General features: G+C 37.3%; 1 protein-coding gene across 9 annotated transcripts in view; it reads right to left on the minus strand.

Annotated features, from left to right (window-relative positions):
* Positions 1–23,672, minus strand: part of PIEZO2 (piezo type mechanosensitive ion channel component 2) — a 287,618-nt gene that overhangs the window by 55,436 nt on the left and 208,510 nt on the right. For 5 of the 9 annotated variants that reach the window (XM_048939128.1, XM_048939130.1, XM_048939134.1 and 2 more), the window contains 13 exons: positions 22,342–22,589; positions 21,543–21,691; positions 20,623–20,796; positions 18,349–18,390; positions 15,082–15,114; positions 14,506–14,732; positions 12,162–12,322; positions 11,197–11,373; positions 10,894–11,019; positions 8,207–8,407; positions 6,265–6,469; positions 6,010–6,111; positions 5,393–5,558 (listed from right to left, as the gene is read on the minus strand). In XM_048939128.1, the coding sequence (XP_048795085.1) occupies positions 5,393–5,558; positions 6,010–6,111; positions 6,265–6,469; positions 8,207–8,407; positions 10,894–11,019; positions 11,197–11,373; positions 12,162–12,322; positions 14,506–14,732; positions 15,082–15,114; positions 18,349–18,390; positions 20,623–20,796; positions 21,543–21,691; positions 22,342–22,589 (2,011 nt within the window). The remainder of the gene's footprint in view (positions 1–5,392; positions 5,559–6,009; positions 6,112–6,264; positions 6,470–8,206; positions 8,408–10,893; positions 11,020–11,196; positions 11,374–12,161; positions 12,323–14,505; positions 14,733–15,081; positions 15,115–18,348; positions 18,391–20,622; positions 20,797–21,542; positions 21,692–22,341; positions 22,590–23,672) is intronic. The other 4 variants (XM_048939133.1, XM_048939136.1, XM_048939132.1 and 1 more) reach the window with 3 other exon arrangements.

A 23,672-nucleotide genomic window follows, 5' to 3' on the forward strand; every position in this document is an offset into this window, starting at 1 on the left:
TTTCTAGGAGTATGTATTTATAGTCCTACCTTTATACACATGCAGCTTGCCGAAGCTAACCAGAGAGTCATTTAATGAAAGGTAATGAGAAAGCTCCTCTATGTTTATTTCCCACAGCCATTAAATAATTTTATGGACTGCTGCCTGTGAAGTCTAAAAATGTCATGGCTTTAAAAACGCTGCTGGGTTTAAGGCGATAAAACATTAACAAATAATTTATACACTTTAGGTAAATAAAGATGCACAAGATATCAGTTGAACAGAATATCACTAATTTAATATCACTCAAAATGGGGCTCTTACTGTCTCTTCAGAAAAAAAAAAAAAGACTTGATATTTGATGTTTCTTTAATAATAATAATTTACATGTTGGTTGCTTATGAACCACCTTACTGAAATTGCAGCTCTTCCTATTGAAAAAGTGCATCAGTATCTTTCAAGAAAATCCCCAAATGGAAATGAATTGACCAAAGCAAAGTGATCAAACTGATTTTTGGTTAAACAAGAATATTTTAATACTCTTCAACAAAAATGAATTCTGATTCTTAAAAGATAACTGGAAGTGGTTGCATCTAAGCATATTCATATTGCATTTGGTTGAGTCATCATACTGTAACAGCATGTACTGCTCTCAGATTAAAATTTACAGAAACTAGAGATAATATGAAAAGTGTGTGACAATAACTTAGCCATTTTCTTCACTATGTCCTTAATAATTTGTTATGTTATTAGCAGTGATTTAAAATATCGAATAAAACATTTCTTCTAATTTTTAAAATATACATTAAATATAATAGTTTTGGACATCAGTACATCGAAAAAAATGGTATGAAAAGAAAAGCTTCTCAAAAAGGAGGCAATACAACTGCATGATGTGGTTCTTAGAAGTGTAAATCTTTCTCATTTTTGAAAATACACAATTTCAAGCTATCTCAGTGACACAAATAACTCTCAAGATTTGACTTTCAAGTTGGCATCTTACAAGAAGACGTTAGAAGAAATTATTCAGGGCACACCTAAAAATGAATTTCACAGAACATCTGAGATAACTCTTTGCTGGCCCAAGCACAAAGTCACAATGAACAGAGTTGAAAGAACTACACCTGAATAATCACAGGTACATTGAAGTATTACTCAAACCACACTTATTTCAATTGTAATGCCCTCGTACTCCTTTATTTGTCTTTTTCCAAACATCTTCCTAATTTTCTTTAATTATTTACAGTGTTATAGGTTGAGTCAAGTGCTCTAAGATGGGGAATAAAGGTGTGTCTACCAATCTATCGTAGCCTCTGATGGCTGTCTGTATTCAATGATCTATTTTATTTAATACAGCTTTATTAGTCTTATCATGATCACTTCAGTATTTTATTTCCACAGGGATTATTTAACTGCAATGCAATCCAGCATCTTGCATAGAGTGCTCTAGGTGTAGCTGAGTTCCAAATGACCTCAACGACACGTTTGGCTGTGGCCAGCCTAGTGTTCAGACATCTGCCTGCAAGTATCCCAAGGCACTGATGCTGATAATCCTTTTGAGGAAAGGTCTTTGTCATGTGGTCAGCACCTTGAAGTTTAGGAAAGGAATGCTAAAGTTTAAGGAAAACACTGATGAAATGATTTTGTGCTTCCTTTTGCTGGAGAAGCTGTTGTAATGTTGTATCAGTACTTTCCCTTAGCAGTCTTGTTTTGCTCGGAGTGTGGCTCACCACCTCCATATAACCCCAAGGCTCTTCCCACAGCCTTCCTCTAACGACTACCCTCTCTATCTTCTTCAGGCATGTTATTCCTGTACATTTACATCGCTAGCTGTCTCTTCACCTCTACTCCTTAGTTTCTTCCCTTCACTCTTTCCTACCTGTGATTCTTTACACGTTTCACACACAGTGTGAGTCAGAATGTTTCCCTTCAAATCCTAACGTTGCTGATTTCTCACCAAGCCTCCATCCCCTCTGTAGCTCTATTTTGGTCTTCATAAGTTAAGTTCAGTGATTTTCCCTTTTCCAATAGATACATTGAAGTTTCCTAAAATTAGCTCCCTTATTTTAACTGACTTCTTTGAATTTAGTGTTGTGGATGGATCCCATGGGACTTAGTCCCTACTGTTTTTGTCATACCTTCTCACAGAGCTGATATTCTCTTTCTCTTACCAGTGAAGTCCTCCCTTTGTGATTCTATTTGCTTTAAAAATCCCTAAATCCTAAGCTGTGTTATTTAAAGCAATTTTATAAGCAACAAAATGTTTATTTGTTTTATACAAATAAGATGGGAAGCCTGTAATGATGATTCGCAGATACTCTCCCACCAACTCAAGTTAGTACTCTAGTCCAAGAAAGGCATTACAGCTGCCTTCGAGAGACTTCTTCTGACTCACCTGATGATGGTTCCCAAGGGGTACAGTTCAGTGACTGACTGTTAGTACAATTTCTGGTCTCAGGAGGCAAAAAGTAAATTACAATCCCAAATTATTTCCCTGTCAATGTCTAGGAGAACATTAGAAAACTACTTGGGAAATGAAATGAGAATTTTCTGGCATTAGAGACTGTGGGAAAGGATTATCCTCAATGAAGTTGCTTTAAATTCTGTTTCATTTTAAAAGCTCCTACTACTATCCTTCATTTTTATTTCTGTTTCATAGCCCTCCAGTTGTACTCTCCCTTGAGATCAAACATATATCCCCTGAGAAATGTGGGGGTGGAAAGGCAAGAAAAATTTCAGGAAATCTCTTCCATAGACGGTATTTATCGTTGTGCTCAGTTATTTCTCCAGAAATAAGAAAATTAAACATTTGGAAATTTGACCTTTTCTTGCAACTGTTTATGTTACAGTTAAAAGTTTTTTAGCCACGCCTATTAGAACAGTGACCAACTGGCATCTTCTTGAGAGAACAGACACACCAAAAGGGTGCTTCAGTTTGCAAGCGCAACTTTTCCTTAGCAGGAAATTTACACTGGGCTTCTTAGAAAGCAAACAAATACTAAGAACTATTTTTTGAAACATAACCACGTCGCCTTCACTTATTTGTTTGGTTCTTTCTGACTGACTTTTGTATAAATGCTATTTTTCATTTCAGTTGCTTGGATAAGCTTTGAACCAGGTTGTTGCCCATGTTACAAATATTTAGACTATTCTGAAATTTCTGAAACAAAGTGAAAGAAATGTTTTTAGACAAAGCCCTTTACGTTCCAAATTATCTTGGATAGAGGCCAGATACATACATTTCTGAGGTATATCTTCAATGGGTTCTCCAGAGCTTCTTCCTTCTCTTAAAAGATTTACAATCTCTAATGAAAGAATCAAATTCACTTTAAGAGACTGCCCAGCCATTCTCTGATGCTTCTCTGAAGTAAATTAGGCATCTAGGATTGCATATCCAAGTACAGTAGTTCACTATTAACACAACTCAAAGTCTGGGAAAATCTATATTGTAGTGAAGACACTGAAAGGGAAACTAAAGGAAAGATTCCATCAAGAAGACAAGAGCTATTATGCAGTTTGTACTATAGAGGAAGGTCTTCTTATATCCATCTACATGTACTACAAGTATGTTCCCATTACTGTTTCAGAAAGTGGACATTTCAAACTACATCAACAAAAAGTTACAGTTTACCTGCCCCAGCATCTACAAGAAAGGATATCGTACACAGGAATTTCTTCTTTCCCTGTCATTAATGAGTTCTCTATATATTTGATGGAATTTTCAAACAAAAAACATGTCACTGTTCTGTTTCCTTCTTTGCCTTATTCTTTTCATTCCATTTCTTATTCACGAAACATAAAACTATCACATGAAACAGTTACACAGATTTCTGTATTTAGCTGGAACAAGTATAAAGTAATCACAGGTTATTTGCTCAGCTCACTGCTACAAACGTGATCCTTTGATTTTCATGTGTTTGGTTTTTGTGATTGTTTTTGTGTCTTCCACCAACAATATAATTAACTCCTAAGCACAAGTTGCAGATTCCCAATTAAATGGTTGCACAGCATTAATAATGTATATACAGGTCCGTTTTCCTAGCACGTGCCAAGTGGTGTGTTTGAATGCATAAGAAGCCACCAATGGCTTCAGCTTGATGCATACCATGAATATGAATCAAAAGACAGAACTTAACCCAAAGAATTGTGGAGAGGCAGCAGGCCAGTTCAGCTTGGACTTTGCTTTCCATTATAAACCTGACTTTGATTCCCATCCAAAATCTTCAAAGAATATCCTTTGTACTTCAAATTTTTCTTACTTGGCCATTTGGGAATATCTTCTACAGATGACTAGAAATACCAACTAGATTCCAGGGAACTTCAAAAAGATGCCAAAGAAAACACTTATTTTCTTGCCTCTGCTTCCTTTCTGAAGATACTTTTCAAATATACTCTCATTGTTAATGAAGTTTTTTAACAAGTTTTTTTTCTAGATTAAGGTGGGAAAATAAGATTTCTTTCTGCCATCAGCCACACCATCAGTGAAGTTCTTTGCCAGTGACCAAGGTGATTAAGCATACCAGAGTGCCTGATGCAATTGCTGAATTATCTTTTCTAATGTGTACAACACTAAAGTGGCAATAAGAAAAAAGCAGCCAGTCCTTCTACTCGTTCCTCTCAACCAAGCCCTGTTTGGCAGATGTGTCTTGGAAAGTATCCCAACTCAATGAAGTATTTTGAAAGGAGGTTATGACCAAGTCCTATTTGGCAGATGTCTCTTGGAAAGCATCCCCACTTGATGGCATATTTTGAAAAGAGGTTATGACTTCTTGCTCTGTTTATGTCAGTGGGTCTAGAGCATGGGGTTTGCTATGTAGACTGAGGGGAAGAACTCTTTACCCTATGCTCAGAAGCAGCTATAAATCTCTTGGACAAGTTGAATCAACTGAATGTATTTCCATTGTTTCCTCTTTAAAGCTATTTCAAAATACACTTAGCAATCATTTCTAACAGAAACAGCAGTATTATCTTACTGATCTTGAGAACTAATTTTATTGGCAAAACCTCTCTGGGACAACAACTGCAAGCATATCAGCAACAGGGAGATTCTTACTAGACAGTATTTCAAATTTTGTTATTCATTTCACACTCACACATCTGCTGGTAACATGCATTTCCAAAAACCTAATTTGACGAAATAATAGCTAGCAAATTTTATTCTTTCTATATATTCTTTTAACACTGCATCAAGCTTTCAGAGAGACCTTCAATTAATGTTATGCCCAGCATAACGCAGAACTAATCTCTTCTGAAGTGGTCACACAAGAATGGCTCTGCTGTTTGAAGACCAGCAGGAATAGACTGTCTCAGGCTCTGCCCCCTCTTAATATCATTCACCTTTCTACTTTCACACTAGACAACATTGTAAAAATGAACCTCTGCAGTTTCCAAGTGTTAAAGATTCAGGTTTTACCGGCAATGAATGAAGTCTGGAACAGGATTGTGCTGGCTAAAAGATGCTGCTTCAAGATTCATACAAATTTCCACATTGTCTCCAGCCATGATTCGTACAGCAGCTTTATTTTCATCCTCGAATGTTTGCCTTTGTAAGGATGCACACAGCAGCAACATGAAATCATCTAGGAGAAAGCAGTGGTTGCAAGGGAAAATTCAGTCACTAACTGAGGTGCAGGGAGTGGTGGCAATGTACCATAATGTAGTTAGCAGACTTTTCTTTGAATATCCAAGACTGTTGTTTTCAACGCATTTAATACCAATTTGACATTTATTAATGTACTTGATTTTTATCCTATCTTTCATGATTTTTACTGAAAAAATAAATTAAAAAGGGAAAGTAATCCATAATTTTTTATACTGATTTATTAAAAATTGGATACAGAAAAACAGATGCAGAAATTACTAAACCATTGACTTTTTCTGCTACACAAAATGGCACACTGTATCCAATCTCCCACAGAATATGACATCTTGCTGCTGGAAAGTAAATAAAAGTCTAGCTTCAAATTACTCTGCAGATGTTTTAAGCAAAAGACACGTAAACACTTTTCAACTATGTGCTAAAATACTTACAGACAAGGAAGACAGGGTTTGGTCTCACAATGAAGTCTGGAAAGTATAACCACTTTATGATATTCGAGTTGAAGTTGGCATTACCACTTCTCCATGGATAGTCTATATGACAGAAGCACATAAAAATGCAATCAGTACTTTACAATGATTACTTCATCCTTTTCTCTTGGAAACTATTGAATACTTATCATTTTTCTAGCACTTTTCTGTAAAAGCAAGTAGTAGCAACTGTCCATAAAAGGTAAGCATCCATACCTTTACAAGGAGCAGGTGGAATGCCAATACAAAGGAAATACTGGAATGTAATGATGCATGCCAGAAAACAGCAATACTTTGGCCAGATCTCTGCAATAGCTTTTCTTCTACGTCGATACAATACAGCAATCAACCAGAAGGCATGAATCATGGCATAAAAATCCATCCGTTGACCAATTACATTCACTGATAACAGAAAACAGGTCTGGAAAAGAAAAAAAGAAAAATACGCATCATTTGCAACCTAATGACTAGTCGATTTAGCAAGGATATGCTAGTCTGAATTTTAACAGTATGCTTGGTCATATGCTGCGGCTGATGCAGGAATTTTTGCCAACCAACAAGCTATAGCAACAACCTCACAAACCTCCCCCACTGTACTGCAGCTCCCCAGATTTTCAGTACTCTTCTTTGAGTGCCACCTACAAGACATACACACATACAAAATGGAAAGAGCATTGCCACAGTAGCCTATATGTGAAATGTTTAATTGTTGTCAAGTAAAGCACATATTACACAGCTGTATATTTTGATAGCGCTTACAGATGTAAGAAAGAAAAGGAACCATTAAGAATAACAACTAAACTGTATCCTTATGTGGGAACCAGACAAAAAGAAAAGGGATTTAGACAATATAACTTCTTTTGGCTATAGACAAATCCAGCCAATTGCTATAAGGCAAGTTTAGTTCTCCATTCTTTTTAAGACTCTTTATCCCAAACCATTTCTGTTTTCTGGCTCCACTTAAAGCAGATCCTTCACTCAGTGCCATGTAGCATGTTTTCATTCACAGTGACTCACTTAATCAGTATACTTCCCTATTCAGATCTTCTATCTCCTCAGATTAGGATGAGGTTACACGTGATTCTGATTAATTCTAACTTTCATTCATTCCTAATCCTCAGATTGATCATAAGCATGCTGTTTTATTTATCAGGAGCAAGGGGGTGGCAGTGTTTAATGCATAGGTCAAAAATATCCTTATGAATAGATTTGGAGTGCATTGAAATAGTATCTGCTTTTTGCATATAGACATAAAATATTTTGAAAAAATAATTTTGTTTATTATACAGACAATTTTAAAAGTGCACTTCATGCATCTGTGTGCACCCAGAAAAGGTGGGAAAACAGAAATGAATCCATGTTATTTTACATATTTTTTTAAATGCTTGTTCAGCAATAGCTTGCCTTCAAGGTAGGTTCATTTATGATGTTTTGCTGCAAGACTGGGTGAAGCATTTAGAAGGAATACAATAGCTGAGCTTAAGCTCCATCTGGGAAACTGCTGCTGGCAAAGCAGACAAACATCTACAAAATAAGACATGTACCAGATATTAAGGATTTGTCATGAATCTTCAGAAAAATAATTTCACTCATTTATACCTGCCTTTCCTAATGTTCTGAGTGTTTCTCATCTACTGTCAAGGTCTTTGGAAAGAGAACTTTGTCTTAAATCTGCTGCACAGAGCAACAATAACCTTTGTTGTTATTTGCTCCTGCAGATTGTTAGCAGTTTCAGCAGCCTGTATAAAAAAGGAGGACATGCTTGGGCAGCTGGAGACAAAAGAAGTCCAGAAACCTTTAAACGGAGAAAATGGCCTGCTACCCTCTGCTTTTTGCTCCTGCAATTTGTAATTTCCTGTGCATTTGTTCACGTGAGGATATACCTCAGTTCCATCCCTTCTCCCACTCGTCATATCATTTGTTTGGTTAAGAAATGGAAAGCTAAGTCAATGAAAAACAAGTAGCAAAAGAAAAGAAATGAAAATAAATCCAAGTTGAAAATCTCTACTAGCAGAGAGGTAGCAACTATTGCAAGGTCTGACATAAGTGATGACTAAGAAGCATCCTGATGTTAAGTACAGTTCAAAGTAGTATACAAAAATAACCTAAAGGTTTGGAAAGACAGTACAAGAAAAAAAAATAACATATTGCAATTTACCTCTAAACCAAACTTGTAGAAGAAGTAGTTTATGAAATACTTGACACAGTTTACCAGTCCATCATCCAGATGTGCTCTTGTAATATCATGGAAAATAGTTTTAGTTACAGGTGCAGTAAGGTTATTTCGACATCTGTAGTACTCTTGATGACGGTAAATTGTAACTTCAAAAGCCAGAATAGCCAGCATCAGTAAGTTATTCTACAGGAGATACAATCAGAAGGATACTAAATAAAAAACAAAACCACAAGAAGTTATAAAACCTTCTGATAATCATAAATCAAAGAATACTAAAACGGATATTACCATTGAGAGCTTTTGCTCTCCAAGATGCACTGGAACTTATTCTTAGCTACTAACATTTTAACAAAGTGAGGTTCCTATCACTTGCTGGATTTTGTACTGAGATGCAGAAGATGAGCCCATCATTAAAAAAAAATACTATACTGAACACAAATTGTAGAGAAGAAGTTAGAATGCATTGACCTATCCATTTTCCCTCTCATATTTTGTGGCTTCTATGAAGAAGGAGATACAAGCATCCACAAATTCAGTTGCAGCAGTTCAGATGGCAAACACTAGCTTTCTGAAACCACAAGGACCTTCAGTACTGCAAATACATCATGGATATTAACCAGCTTTAAAAATTGTTTAAAATCCAGAGAAAGCCTCTCAAGGAGAACACAAATAAAGCTGAAGAGGCAATCTCTGGATTTCTATTCACAGAGAAATATTTGGGACACAACTGTCCTAAGACAGGCACCACTGATACTTTCAATTAATTTGTTTGTTCATTTATTTTTAACAATAATTTATTTCTGTTTGCCCTCCCTAGGCTTCTTGCTCTTAGATATACACAATCCACAACAGATAGGCTTCTTACTTCAACATGGACATCTTGAATGTTTATTATTAAGGAGGCATATCAGAAACACAGTGAGACTTGAAAGTTGGGGAATTCAGGTCTAGCCCTGAACTGAATTTCTCTACACAGAGGATATATTTTTCTTGCTAAGACATTGAAAACCTTTCTAGAATAGTGCAAAATCACAAAATGTTATCTATTTATAGATATAAAGCACCTAGCATCTTGGCAACTTTACCCTCCATGCAGAATTCTTGTGTCAGCCCGATCTTCCCCAAATATACTTTTAGTTGATGGAAGTGCATGCCTAAGGGAGTGAGAGGAAGAGGTGCTGCAAAAGGCGTCTAGTGAGGACAGAGAAATCTACTACACTGACTGCACTTGGCTCAGGGCTATCCCAGATATGAGTAGAGACTGGAAAAACTCACTGAGAGCAGCCCTGTGGAGAAAAACTTGGGGGTTCTGGTAGATGAAAAGCTGGACATGAGCCAGCAGTGTGCTCTTATAGACCAGAAGGCCAGCAGAATCCTGGGCTGCATCAGAAGAAGGGTGGCCAGCAGGGAGATGGAGGGCATTGTCCCTCTCAACTTTGCCCTTGTGAGGCCTCATGTGGAACACTGAGTCCAGGCCTGGGGCCCCCAGCTCAAGAAGGACATGGAGACGTTGGAGTGGGTCCAGAGGAGAGCCACAGAGATGATCAGAGGGCTGGAGCACCTCTCCTATGATTAAAAGTTGAGAGAGTTGGGATTGTTTAGTGTGGGGAAGAGAAGGCTGCATGGAGAACTCATTGTGGCCTCCCAGTACTTGGAAAGAGTTTACAAGCAAGAGGCAGACAGACTTTTTATTCACGTAGATAGTGAAAGGACAAGGGGCAATGGATTTACACTGAAAGAGGTGTGATTTAGGTTAGACGTTAGGAAGAAATTCTTCACTCAGAGGGTGGTGAGGCGCTGGCACAACTGCCCAGAGAAGCTGTGGTGCTCCATCCCTGGAGGTGCTCAAGGCCAGGTTGGATGGTGCTCTGGGCAGCTGAGCTGCTGCAGGACAGCTCATGGCAGCGGGTAAGGATGGATGGGCTCTGAGGTCCCTTCCAATCTAAGCCACTGTATGATTCTGTAATTTAAACCAAATTTACGGTCTCAGGAAAGAAATGAGGAATAAATCCAGTGTTAGATCAAAGCTTGTTGTTTTTCAGTCAGCAGATTTCTGACTACTTTAAATTGTGTATACAAGACTGGAGATTCCTTAAATCAAGAAGTGATGGGCAAAGTTTCCCCTGGGAAATGATACATTTTTATTGCAGTGTTTTTTAATCAAGATAGGAATAATAAAATATTGCTCTTACGCATTAACTAAAGAGAAAAAGAAAAAAAAACAACTAATGTCTGAATGAATTATTACCTTAACTCATTATGGTTTCTAAGCTGTGGCTATAAGGAATAAGCACTTGAAAAGATTAACAGCTCACAGCATACACACTGTTACTTGAGGCAATTACTCCAATTAGACCCATCAATCCTTTGGTAACTGAAAGCTATGCACCTCTTCATTACTTTGGCCTCTTAAATATTACATTTCTTGGAGTGCATTTAACAGACAATAGAGTCAGAAAGCCATAACTTCTACATGCAGATATCTTAATTGGTACTGAACCCCATCTGGAAGTGTCCTATGTCAACAAAACGCGTTTCTGTTGTTTCTTCCCGACCGTAATTCCCTAATGTCAGTGGCTTTCATTAATTGTGTGTGTGTATGTGTGACAGATGATATAGTTCAAAGACAAATAAGAAAATATCTCTATACAGATTATTAAAGAAGTTACCCTTAAGTATAAAAGTAGAGGATAAGACTTTCTCAATCCAACCCATTCTGCAGGATCAACCGGACCGCTGTAGAGGACTGACGTTTTGAGTTCTTCTAAATCAACCTTTGTTTCATTTTCTCTAGGCTAAAAAGAAATTGCAATGGTTTATAAAAAATCTGTTTAAGGCAGCTTGGAACTGAAATGATAATCAACAACAACATAACAGGAGAACTTTGATTTTCAATAGTTGATATGCTTCCTTTTGCTCTTCTTCATTGAAGAAAGCAGCAATCAAACTTTTTAATGTACATTTGTACTCACCAATGTACAGTTACTGGAAAAAGTGCTGGGATCAATAGATGTGAGCTGGTACAACATTTTGCAGACAATAATCACACATGTCCAGACAGTGCAGATACTTGATGCCAATGGGCGAAACTGAGCATATGGCAAAGCAAGAGCCCAAGCAATTAAAAACACAAAGTTAAACAGAGACACCTGAAAACACAAAAACATGGTGGAAAGAAATTACATGAAGTAATGAGAGAACTGAGAGAGTCTGACTTTTTTCATAGTAATTAAAATAAAATCATTCAAAACAAAGGGACAGAGAAAATGAGAAAAATCCTGGAAAAATCACCACATTTTCACAATATTCACAATAACACAGACACAATGTGGTAAGTGAAGAAGGGAAAATTAATATTTTAGCAAGAATGTTATCTCACACAGAGTATGAATTCTCTTAGACCCACAGCACTATATATCCATCCCAAAAACAACAGAAGTCAAGCGAAAGGGACCAGATGTTGACTCTGCTTTAGTTCATATGAAACAAAGATGATACAGATATGTGGAACTCATCTTCAAACACGTGACATTTTTTTTTCCCCAAAGATGTGAGTAAAAGAATTTTGATTTTGCTATTTAAGGACTTGGGTCCTACTACTCTGTTCAAAAATGGCTGTGTCAGGTGAACAACTCACACTGCCCACACCTAAGGCACAGCTAATGGTGGTGCTCCTTTTTTTCTTAAGATGCAGTTCCCATTGCTGTTTCTTCAGCTTGAGATCTGATTTAAGTAATTTTCCTAATTGCTCCTTCCCAATCTTCTACATCTTCCATCCCTAGCTGATGGCCAGATTCTACTTGTGTGGGGAAAGGAATGCCACAGCTTCAGTGAGGTCTCTCACATGGTCTCTCCCTATGCTTGGGTATGTCACCATGCAGCAGATGTTGACAAACCTCCACCACTGGTTAGATTTTGACAGCAGGTGTTTACTTGCCTCTTTTACTGTGACCCAGATGATATAAGAGGAGACGATTTTGATGATATGCAGCTCCAAAAGCCACCACACAAAGACTTGCATCTTATGAAAGTACTCCAGGAATTTCAAAAACAGCACTGTGAGACGGTCAATCACCAGATGCCACTTGTTTCTTAGGTCTACAGAGATTTTCAAGCAGAACCATTTGGAGGAGAAAAACAAAAGGTCTTTGTGAAAAAAAAAACTTCAACAGGGAACAACAAGCTTTCTACTTCTGCTCTTCTAAGCCTTAGAATAAGACACAAAGGAGATAAACAGTATGGTTCGGTGGTTAACTAAGACAAAACATGGCTGAGATCCACTCAGCTATGGTGCTCTCTGTTCTAACCCACATTAACTTCCCCATTTCAAAAACACTGGTGGTGTCTGGCTAGAAAACTGTTCCATAAGCCTCACACATATTAGCATAAAGAGTCTTCACACTGTATTAGGGATTTCAGAAGCATTTTGTAAATTAGGAAGGATTTTGCACACTGTGAGAACACTCTTACAACCAATATCAGGAATAGAAACATCTCAAATTGGCTCCAAAACATGTCGGCATCTAACCTATTAAAAATGAAAAGGAGTAAGCAGCTTCTGTGTACACTTATTTCAATTTATCTGATTATTTTTGTATATAAGGCAAACAGGATTGTTATTCTGTTCATATTTGTGTGAAAATGCATATTGTTGAAAAGCTGATTTTTGGAATACTTGAAAAGCAAATTAGAGATTTTATCTTCTCTTTTTTTTTTTTTTTTTTTTCCCAAGCACAATTAATAAAAATACTGAGTGATGTACACTACATGATTGTGTAATTAAACTTCACAAATTAAGCAAGCAATAGAGGTCTAAATTAACATGATTGCTCTCATGAGCATGATGAGAATATCTTAGGAAAGTATCTGTAGAACTAGAATAATAGAATTTTTGATGCTCTCTCTCATACTTTCACTGCATTTATTTTAATTTGTAGTGTTACTACTACACAAGGTATATCCAGACGGTGCCAGTGAAGTGGAATAGGGCAAGTAAGGTCCTGTAGTGAGCTCTGTCTACCATGTTGAGGCACAATGTGCACAGACCTGATTCTACTCATTGAAAAATTGTATAACAAAGTCTGTACACATGAACACGTTAAAATAATGATAAAACTCACCCACATGGCCATTTAACAGTGATGTAACTTTTTGGTACAAATAAATGCATGTGCAGCTTAAAGATGGATCACACACTGGCAAGCAGCATGTCATGTTTTTGCCAAGCCCCACACATTACAGTGCAGAGGGGGCCCCAATGAGAAGGCTGCAGCTCCCACTTCCCTGCTTGCATGTGACTGTACAGGGTAACCTTCAGCAGTTGGCCTCCATCCTCAGCCCTTTCAGCATGTGGGGATGGCCAGAGTGCAACAAACTCATCAGTCCTTGGAAACTATATGAGAGCTGGCCAAGAAGGGTTTCCAGGTCCCATGAAAATCTCTGTGAGGGAAGATGTCCCAGCCAGGAAAGAGAAATAGATGCAGCTGAGCTCCCATAGGGCAGCTAAGCCAAATACAATGACATTTTGCTTTGACAAAGACCCTGTCTCTATTTTTGTATCACAGTCCTATAAAAATTGACATAAACAACTAAATCTGTGATAGGGTGATTTCCAGACAGTACAGAGACCTTGGGTGTTAAATGCCTCTCCCTAGTTTTCACTCATGGCTCATATTCCTAGCAGAGACATGGAAGTAATTCATGCTAGGAGTTCATGCTAGCACTATCAATGATGACAATATCAGCATTACCAATTTCTGCCCTAAGTGCTTTTATGTTCATCTGGCATCAATTACACATTCCATATTCAGAAGTGAAAACCATGACATTAATGTGCACATGAATAATGAAGCAAAAGCCGTTTGGAACTTCTGAAGTGAATTGTCTTGAAAGCATATGGTGTCAGAGATTAAATATGCATTTATATTATCTTTATTTTAAAGAGATTTCACTGTAAAGGAGATCTTAACATTTGTGGTGACTATTAACACAACCCAGAACACTTAGAAGAATTTTTTCCTGAAAAACGGGTATTGGTTTTCATTCCCCCAGAATCCTATGATATACTTCAGTTCCATCAATATGATTTTTCCCTAGAACATACTGTAGCCTGTTGAATAATTGACAAGGAGCCATCTGCTCAGTTCAGGATGTTTTACAAAGATTATATGTAGAATCAGAAGGAAAAGGTGACAACTGAAGTGAGCAGAGATGACCAAGCATGACAAGCATGAACAATCTAAGGCTAAAGGAAAACAAAATCTGTAAACCGTGGAGCTTACCTGTAGTTTCTTCTTCCTCTGACTCGTCGTCTACATCATCATCTTCCTTCTCCTCATCTTCCTCTTCTTCTTTTCCTTTTTCAGCCCTCCCTTTCCCTCCCTCCCCATCTGGCTCTTCCTTTCTTTTCTCACCAGCCTCTTTCAGCATTTTATCCTCTTCCTTTTCACTGCTGGCTGTTAAATTCATCATAGTTATGTCAGGCAGGCTTCCATCTTGATGCACCAGTCTGTTGGTAAATAATAACATCTCAGCAAATTGAGCAGCAATGACATTGCAGTCTTGTTCTTTTTCAAGGTGTATAATTAGAAAAAATAAATAAACTGTTCATGGAAAATGCCTTAGAAGTGGAAAAGTTAATGATTCTGGTACTTTCTTCAAACACACACTGCAAATTGAGTTGGAATATATTAGTAATTACTTTTCACTCAGATACTAAAGGTTAGTTAGTAATGAGTGGTACTGACACTTAAACTTGACATTTTCCCCACTGGAGAAAATGGTCAGAGTTTAAGATGTAGAAGCATGAAATGACATTGCTTAAGAGTAAACATTTCATGACTTCACAGGGGACTTACTCATTTTGGTGGTTTGGTAATTTTTTCTTGAGGCTGCTCAAAATAATTGGAACAGAAAGAAAAAGGGAGATGAGAACAGAGGGGTTACAGAAGAAGGCAATAGACAAATATGTCATGCTAAACCACAAGTAATAAAGCATTCTCATAGTCCATCTGCAGAACTTTCTGATGCCAAGAGCATGCCATCATGACATTCACAGGGCGCTTCTATAAGAAATATGGAGCTGAAGCACAGATGGAAAGGGGACAACCTATTTACACCAGTGCTAAACATGGTCAGAGCTGTCCAATGCCATTCATAATGCGGCTGAATCATTACAAGTATCGGGTGGATTACTGTAAATACATTTTCACTTTCTTCCAATTGAAAGACTGAAGAGATCTAAGGGAATCCAAAGAATTTGCAAGAATTCTTGTATTCTTCCAGCTAAGTTTATGAACAAATAGAAGCAAAAAAATTCCTTGGCTTTGGCCAAGGATATCACATCTTTAACATATCTTTCTTTGCTAGAGACATTCATTCTCTCTCTTTTCTACATCTAAGAGTTTTTCTGAAATTTATAACTGTTTTATGCTAAGTCTATTAGTGATTTTCAGAGTACAAAATCAACATACAATTGCTCTAACATAGAAATGCTATTTCTCAATTGCCATGGTGCCAACTCTTGAGATTTATGCAGAATTTCTTTTACCTTTTCTAACAAAAGAGACATCATCTAATATATTCAGATGAAAGTCTTCAGTTTCTGTACATGTTTTTTTGTTTATTTGGCTGTTTTTTTTTTCCTTCAACTGGGTTGTTGGGATTCACTTCCTGTGTTTGCAGAAAATCTGTTTTTCCTAGTTCATTCTATGTGCTCTTCTGAGCATTTACTGCCATAGTCGCTTTAAATAGGACTTGCAATAAAATCTCTCTTTGGCAGGTTCTTAATGTTTAGTTATGCTATATTGAAATTGCTATATTCAGCATATTTACAAACACCTGTTGGACTGTTCCTGCACAACAGTAAGTTTAATATTTTACACTATTATCTCAGGGCTCTGTTTTTCATGATGTGAAATTCTGGCATATTACCATACAGACTGGAAATTCTGCCAATTGTAACTAAGGGGTTTTACAGCTCAAAAATACTAAAATCTAGATTTAGCCATCTGATTGTTAAAAAAATAAGAGCACAGACTTAGCAGTTAATGAGAAAGTTCAACAAGCAGAGGTATTATTACAGTATTTGGGAGGTGCCCTTTTTGGATGTTGGAGATTTCAGTAGCTCAAATGAGAGATAAGCCATAGAAATTAAACTAAGCAACACTGAAGAAGTAACAACATACTGGTAGCCAAAAAGAAGAAAATAAAGCTTTAGAAGCTTAATGAAACAGTTAAGCATGAAAAATTCTCACTGATTAAGTATATCCATGACAACAACTACAAAAATCTAGTATCATGACCTAGACTATCAACCTGAGGGTCCATTAATCTGAAAATGTTTTATTCTCAACAATATATTCAGCTACAGAAAATAAAAAGTCAATATACTTTGTTTTCATAGATAATATATATATACAAGAAAAGATATCCAAATCTCAATAAGAAGGACTAAAAACTAATATTCCCTAAAATGATATAATCTATCTTCGCATACTTATCTAAAACTCTAGTGTCCTTACAGAAGGGTAATATATAAAGAAGAGAAAATGAATTTTCAGTTCAGTTTCAATGCTATGGAGATCCCCAACTAATAATATTAATCAGAGCCCAATTTAAAGGTGATATTCAATGAAATGAAAGCATTCCTGTAACAAGACCAATTTTGCACTGGTGCAATTGCATTGTAATGAAATGTTTTCCCAACTGACTGTTGGTGATGGAAAAATCTACATTCACACTGGTGTAAATCAAGGTCTCACTAACTTACCTCAATGGAAACTGGGAAGGAACACAGGAATCCTACAGGATTTTGTATGGGAAGACTAATCCTTCTCTTATTCATATAACTCCCATTCATATCCAGGAGGTGATGGGGTTATAGAGGCAGATACATGCAATATATATCTGAAGCTTCAGTAGGAGCTTAATTTCCAGTATGTCAATCAATGACATCAGTATAGCCAGGATAGTGTGCTCAGGAGATTTAAGTCTAAATAAAAAAGCCCTACCCACTATTAAAGAGTCTACTTGAAATCTTCTTCCTAAACCTCCTCATTTATTCCTAGGGTTGTTATTGCTAGCATTAGGCATCAAAGTGATTTCACTATGAAGGATTGCCATTGCAGGCATATCAGTGTCCACACCTCTCTGACCCTAGCACTCTGCTTTGCCTCAGATATGTCTCACTGCTGTGGGCCCGCTGGCAGCTCAGTGGGCTGTGGTTGACCTTTATGACTGCCAACAGGCCCAACCCTCAGCCTTGCACTGCCAAATCCCCAGAGTTGAGAGCCCACCCAGTCTTGCCTCCTGGCCAGGCACCTCTGCTTTCAGCTTGCCAGCTTCCAACAGATCACTTGCCCTCGCCAATTCCAACCCATCTTGCCACATGGTCTTCCTCAGGCTAGCAGTATTACATAAATTCTTCAGTTATCGAAGCTGATTATACTAAAGACCACATTTAATCTAGCCAAATACTTTGAAAGATATCTCCTTTATGGAATTGTTTGCAAGATATAAAAGGATAGCTACTGTAACAACATTAACTTTTATAGTTTGGATCCTGTAGCGCCCAACTTGGTCTACAAATTAACAGCCATAGCATGCAGTGGTTTCAGCTTACTGGATGTGTATGAGTACATACTAATATTTTTCCTGAAAATAAACACATATTGCACAATGAATTAACTTGACCCCAAAAATCCCTTTCTGAAGTGCTAGTGAGGTGGACAAGGATGAGCATTTGTGTGAGTTTGAATGCGTGCACATGCAGGCATGCATCGTTCCATGCACAGACAAAGGGTAGGTAAACGAGCCTCCTCAACCAAGTCTATTGTCTGCAGCCAATTTCAAATAGCTCCAATTAATCCTGTGTTGAGACACGGGCAAAGTTTTAGAGAAGAATCCCAACTGGAGATGAACTCACAGCAAATAAATATGGGGGAGAAATGCATTAGCTGCTTCATCAGCTTTAGAAGACTATAATACCCGAACAATATTCTCTCCCTGCTTACTTCACATTATGGTGCAGCAAGAACATATTTTACTTGAAGGCAACTAAGAAGTAACTAAGAATAAAGCGTAGTATATCTTTTTTAAAGAAAAGGAAAGTTTGAAGTACCCACCTATTTATTATTAGATAAACACGGCCATTGACTTTGGCATGGCTATGAGGTGGGAGATGAAAGCACAGGAATGCATAAGATGACAGTGGTAAATGAATTAGAGAGAGAGAAAAGGAAACTGTTAAATAGGAATGAGCACACTTTCCTGATTACCAAGAGACACACCGTCCTAACAGAACACAGTCTGAAAGTTTAATGCATACCATGCAGTGAAAAGTCTAGGAAGACTGCGAACATAATACTCCATCATTTAGATTGTATGCTGCTTCAGATAGACCTGAGTGCTTCTTTCCAGGACCTCCACTGCATCAACTCAAGAAAGCCACAGATAATTCAGCCCATTTTTAAAAACAGATCTTTTCCTTCTGCTTATTTCCACTAATTACTTATTTTTCTTTAAAGGTGATTCTAATGGAGCATCGTACCATAGAAATTAACCAGTCTCATAACCTTTATCTCCACTACATTGCAATTCATAAAGTTCATTTTATTTAATTTTCTCTTTTTTTTCTCTTTTGCAACAGAAGGAACATAAAAGCACTTTCAGAAGGCAAACTAGTTTTTGAGTGAAAGCTAGTGTTTTCAAAGCAAAGGGGAGAACTGAAGCTTTAGACACAAGTCTGCATATTAGTATTGATTTATCATGTGAAAAGAGGAGAAAACAAATGAATTTTCATCTGTCTAGCAGTGTTTGTGGTTGTACAAAGCAGAAAACGTCCTGATTTGGGTACTGGACAAACTTCTCAACGTTTTTGAAGTCAAATGATGTACCTGGTAACAGTGATTCTGAAATATTGCAAAATGGCAAATGTAGCATATATGCCATGTTTAAGAATTAAAAATATATATCAATCCTCTTTACTTGCCACTTTGCTTAATTAAAATCCTAAATGTTGTCCCATTTATTGGGACAACAGATCTCTACTTTCAACTCGCTCAGAGGTACTTACTTACTCCTGGCAAAAATATTACTGACTACAGATAAAATCCATATCCAACAAAATTAATTTTTTATTTTATTTATTACTGATCTTTGTTTTTTTTTTCTGCTCTCAACAAAATACTGATAATATTCTGTGACTTTAATACTAGTGTTTCATCACTCAAGAACAGCGCAATATTAGTTATAGTGATTTTCTTCACACCAGCACTTGGAGAACAGTGACTAAAATTTTTGGTATCTTTCATGCATGTTAGATTTGCAAATAGTGGTTTCACATGCAAGAAGTGCTGTGATGAGACAACCTAAGTTCTGGGGCCATCTAAGTTCTTTTTTTTTCCCCATTTTATGCCTATTGGATCACTATTGATAGGAGCTGGATGCTCTTTTTACATTAGTCAACGGAGTGCAAAATGTTTAGGCTACGACAGAGCTTGTGTAGTCACTTTGCACTGTCACACAATTCCCCAAATACCATAGTGGATGAAAAGCCCATTTCAGCCTTATTCATACAAGTGCAGCTGAGTTACACATCACTGTACAGGTAAACACTTTAAAATTATGTCAAAATGGATTGCCTCTTGAAAGAATTAAAGAAGAGGTGCTGCACAGTTTACTATGAAACCATTTCTCTCTCTTGTACTCCTGGAGTAGGATCCTAGGACTTATTTTTTATGTAGGGGAACATTTAAGAATTAAACATAGTAAAATTCTGAAGAAAGTGAGTCCCAGTATCATGAAAAAACAGAAGTGAGGTTCTTGATGAGAATGCTGAACACCTCTGAGTATAGTCTCACTACTATAGTCAAGGGCCGGGACACTAAAAAGTGATCACAGGCTTTGGATATCTCCATTTATGAAGCTCAGCTGTATAAAAACGCTTGATTGTCCAAAGTGTATGTGGTATTTGCCAAAGATCTCCATTTGGCCTTTAAAAAGGACAATAAAAACCAGAAGTGATCGAAATTAAAAAGCCATATTTTCTATTACTGACAAGACTTACAAAAAGGCATACATAGCAATTAACCATCTACCTACTAAAGGTGAAAATCAACAAGGTAAATGCATAAGTATCAGTGTATTTGAAAATGTATCTCCAAATGAGAAATCTTTGCCAAGTAGTGGAAAGTGGGGGAAGACAGATACTTTGGTTGTAGCATATTTAGTGAGGTGCTGGTTGCTAAGGGATGCTTATTTTTTTTTCTCTTTTCTTTTTAACTCACGTAGTTACAACAAAAGCAAGTAACATCTAACAAAAAGTGAACATTACAAAACAGTCAGAAAGAGCATTTTCATACAGATAATGAATAGGTCAATTAACTTCATTTCTTTACCTGTAAATTGTATTGTCCTGTTTGCTGGTTACAGCTTTTAAATCAGTGAGCTGGAGGAAACGGTCATGGAAATAGTGAAGGTGTAAGATACACGCCAGTAGGAAGGAGGTGGGGATAAAGATGCGAGTGAATAGCTCAGCCACAGAAAATCTTTTTAAACCAAGGTCTGCTAGTCTGGAAAAAAATAAATAAATCCACTAAGTCATTTGTTCACACCAAAATCTTTTCCTTGTCATGACACAGTGCTACAAATCAGTTAATAATAAATGAGGAAATAAGGGCTGGTACATGTTATATGCTTTCAGATCTTTCAATTCTTCGAAACTAGAAAGTTTTACAATATAGATGTTTTGCACTGGGCTTTAGTAATTGTAGAAAGATACTGTAAATGGACAGAACCAAATGAATCAGTCCTGCCGCAATTCTCTTTACGGGAACCAGGTGTATTGTCTCTGACTGAAAGTTCTGCATCACAAGTCCACTCATATTGTATATAATTTCTGACATAAACTCCTGTTGAGGAATTCTCAGTACATCATGAGGAGGAAGAAACCCAGCCCTCCTCATTAGCAGGAATACTGGTCCATCTTTGTCATCTCCAGGCACCCTACAAATCTGCCCTGTCTCTCCCTGGATCTTGCTCCTATGGTCAAAGACATAGCGAGAAGTATTGGAGCTGCAGTGGGAACACTAAGAAAACCTTGGCAGCAATAGGCGAAAATATGACCCTCAGAGCCCTTGTTGTACCCTTTTTCTCCTCTTTTACTGCTCCAATAAATCAATGGCTTCAGAGCTGAGTGCTTAGTCATCAATGTCTAAGGATGGTCTCACGATGTTTTTTCATTACAAGAAGGAAGAGTGCTTCCAGAACACACCAGAACCAGAAGTACAGTGGAAAAAAATGAAATGAAAACACTTACTTGTTTTCATCCAGGCCTGTCATATTTTTCCACAACCCAGGGAATGACTCAAACTGGTATGTGTAGATGAAGATAAGTACCAGCATCGTGTAAACAACAACTGACATCCAAAAGTATTTCAGAATCCTTCTCCACCATTCATAGTGCACCTGAAAATCATACACTGAGGAATTTAAAAGAAGCTCAAGGCAAACAGTGGTAAAAATACTGACAAAGCTGTACTGGAAACAAAGACTAAGAATACTACTCTTCCTTGTTGGCTTGATGTAAATAGCAGACATGGATCTTGGTGATAAAGTTCTTAGTTCTGGTACACATGCCACCAAGTACAGAGTTCTATGTAAAAATGTCTGTTGGGACACAAACAGACATAAAGGCTAGGAACAGATACTGTCATTCTATTTCACTGCCATTAGGCAATGAAGGTGCAGAAGGAGAGGGATTCCATGCTCCATGAGTATGGAAGCTGTGTGAACCAGCCATAACAAAAACTGTTGATTATGTGGGATGTGCACAGGTCCAAAACTTTCCCATAAAGTTTCCACAGTTCTCAGTAATGTGCAGTTCAGTCTCACAGAGTAGGTAGGTCAGATGCGTTACCTTATAGCACCTAATTTATATTCACTTTGCCTGTCACTCAAAGGAGAATCAACCCTTTCAAATAATCTTCTTACTATTGTGCTGTATCTAACTAAAGAACAAAGACACTGTTAATAATAACATCCAAGCTGCTTTGCTACAAAGGTAAAAGTACCATTGCATTCAAGATCAAAATTCAGTTCAAACAGTTCTCACTTACCTGATAGAGGGCCACACAGAACAGGAATAACACCATATAGATGATTTTGTACATGACAATTCTACCCTCAAAGCTGACAAAGAAGAACATGCCTCCACAGACGTAAATCCAATATTTGATGAACATAGCCATCACCAGCTTCCCCAGAACTTTCATAATATCCTGTTCATCCTCATCATCATCTTCCTGTTCCTCTTCCTGCTCCTCCTCTTCTTCTGCCACTTCTCCCTCTTGCAACTCTCCCTCTTCTGCAAATACACAGAGTTGCATTTGACCTCTACCTTAGGGACCTTAGTAAGAATTGAAATGGATGGAAAGTAGATCCTCTACACACAACACAGAAACTTATACATGATATTCACAACAACAGACTCTATTTCTGATTCATCATCAAGCCTCCAAGCAAAGGAAAGCATTTCAACATCATATGAGCCCCAACCTACTCCTAGAGCCATACAGCATACTGGTCTATACCTAGACACCACTTCTCACTTTGTCTGATATGCAGGCAGAAAGTGAGAGCCTAAGGATTGTATAATGGATATCAGTCAAAACACTATCCATAGCAGAAACCCAGGCAAGAGACATTTTAAACTGGAAAACAAAGAAACCACTAGCACCACCAGAAAACCTCTCTTCTTGAGTTTAAAGGGATAAATGTCCTTAAGAGAATACTGTGGCTTCCTTCAAAAACCACAAGCAAAAAAAAGCATTAACATAAAACCAAACAAGCTTAAAAAATATATGTGCTGTACTAACATTGCCTTTTGCTTTTTTTTCTTTCAGAAACTACCCCTTTTCTTGCTGCTTCTACTGTACCTAAATTACTGCAGAAAACCAAACTGCTTTTGCCTTGTGAAGGGGTCAGGATTTCCCAGTTACTCAGCCTGGGATGCTTGTGGAGGGCAGGGTAGGTGTTCACCCATGAGCAGGCGCACATGAACAAGTATCTGGATAACAGGAAAATATACATGCTTATTTTCTCATTGAAATCTGTAGTTTAATTTCTTATTTTGCATGTGTTTACACACAAGCTCAGCTCACAAGAAATTTAGCAATTGCCTTTTCTTATGTAAACTTTTATCCTCCTGTAATTAAATTCCTACAACAATTTGTCTGCTAGTTCGAATTTGGGACATAGCAATAAACTGATTCTTGGAAAGTTCCACAGCATTTTTCAAATGAGTCATTGCATTTACCTTTTGTATTTTGCAGTTCAACAGTAAAGAGAATTCTTATTTTATTTGATTTTCTGAAGTTCAAAACTGCTTTAGTTTTATATCTGTTGAGAGATAGTTACACATAGATTTTGTAATACTGTGCTTAGCTAG

This window comes from Lagopus muta, chromosome 3 (genome assembly GCF_023343835.1).
Source record: "Lagopus muta isolate bLagMut1 chromosome 3, bLagMut1 primary, whole genome shotgun sequence".
Taxonomy (NCBI): domain Eukaryota; kingdom Metazoa; phylum Chordata; class Aves; order Galliformes; family Phasianidae; genus Lagopus; species Lagopus muta.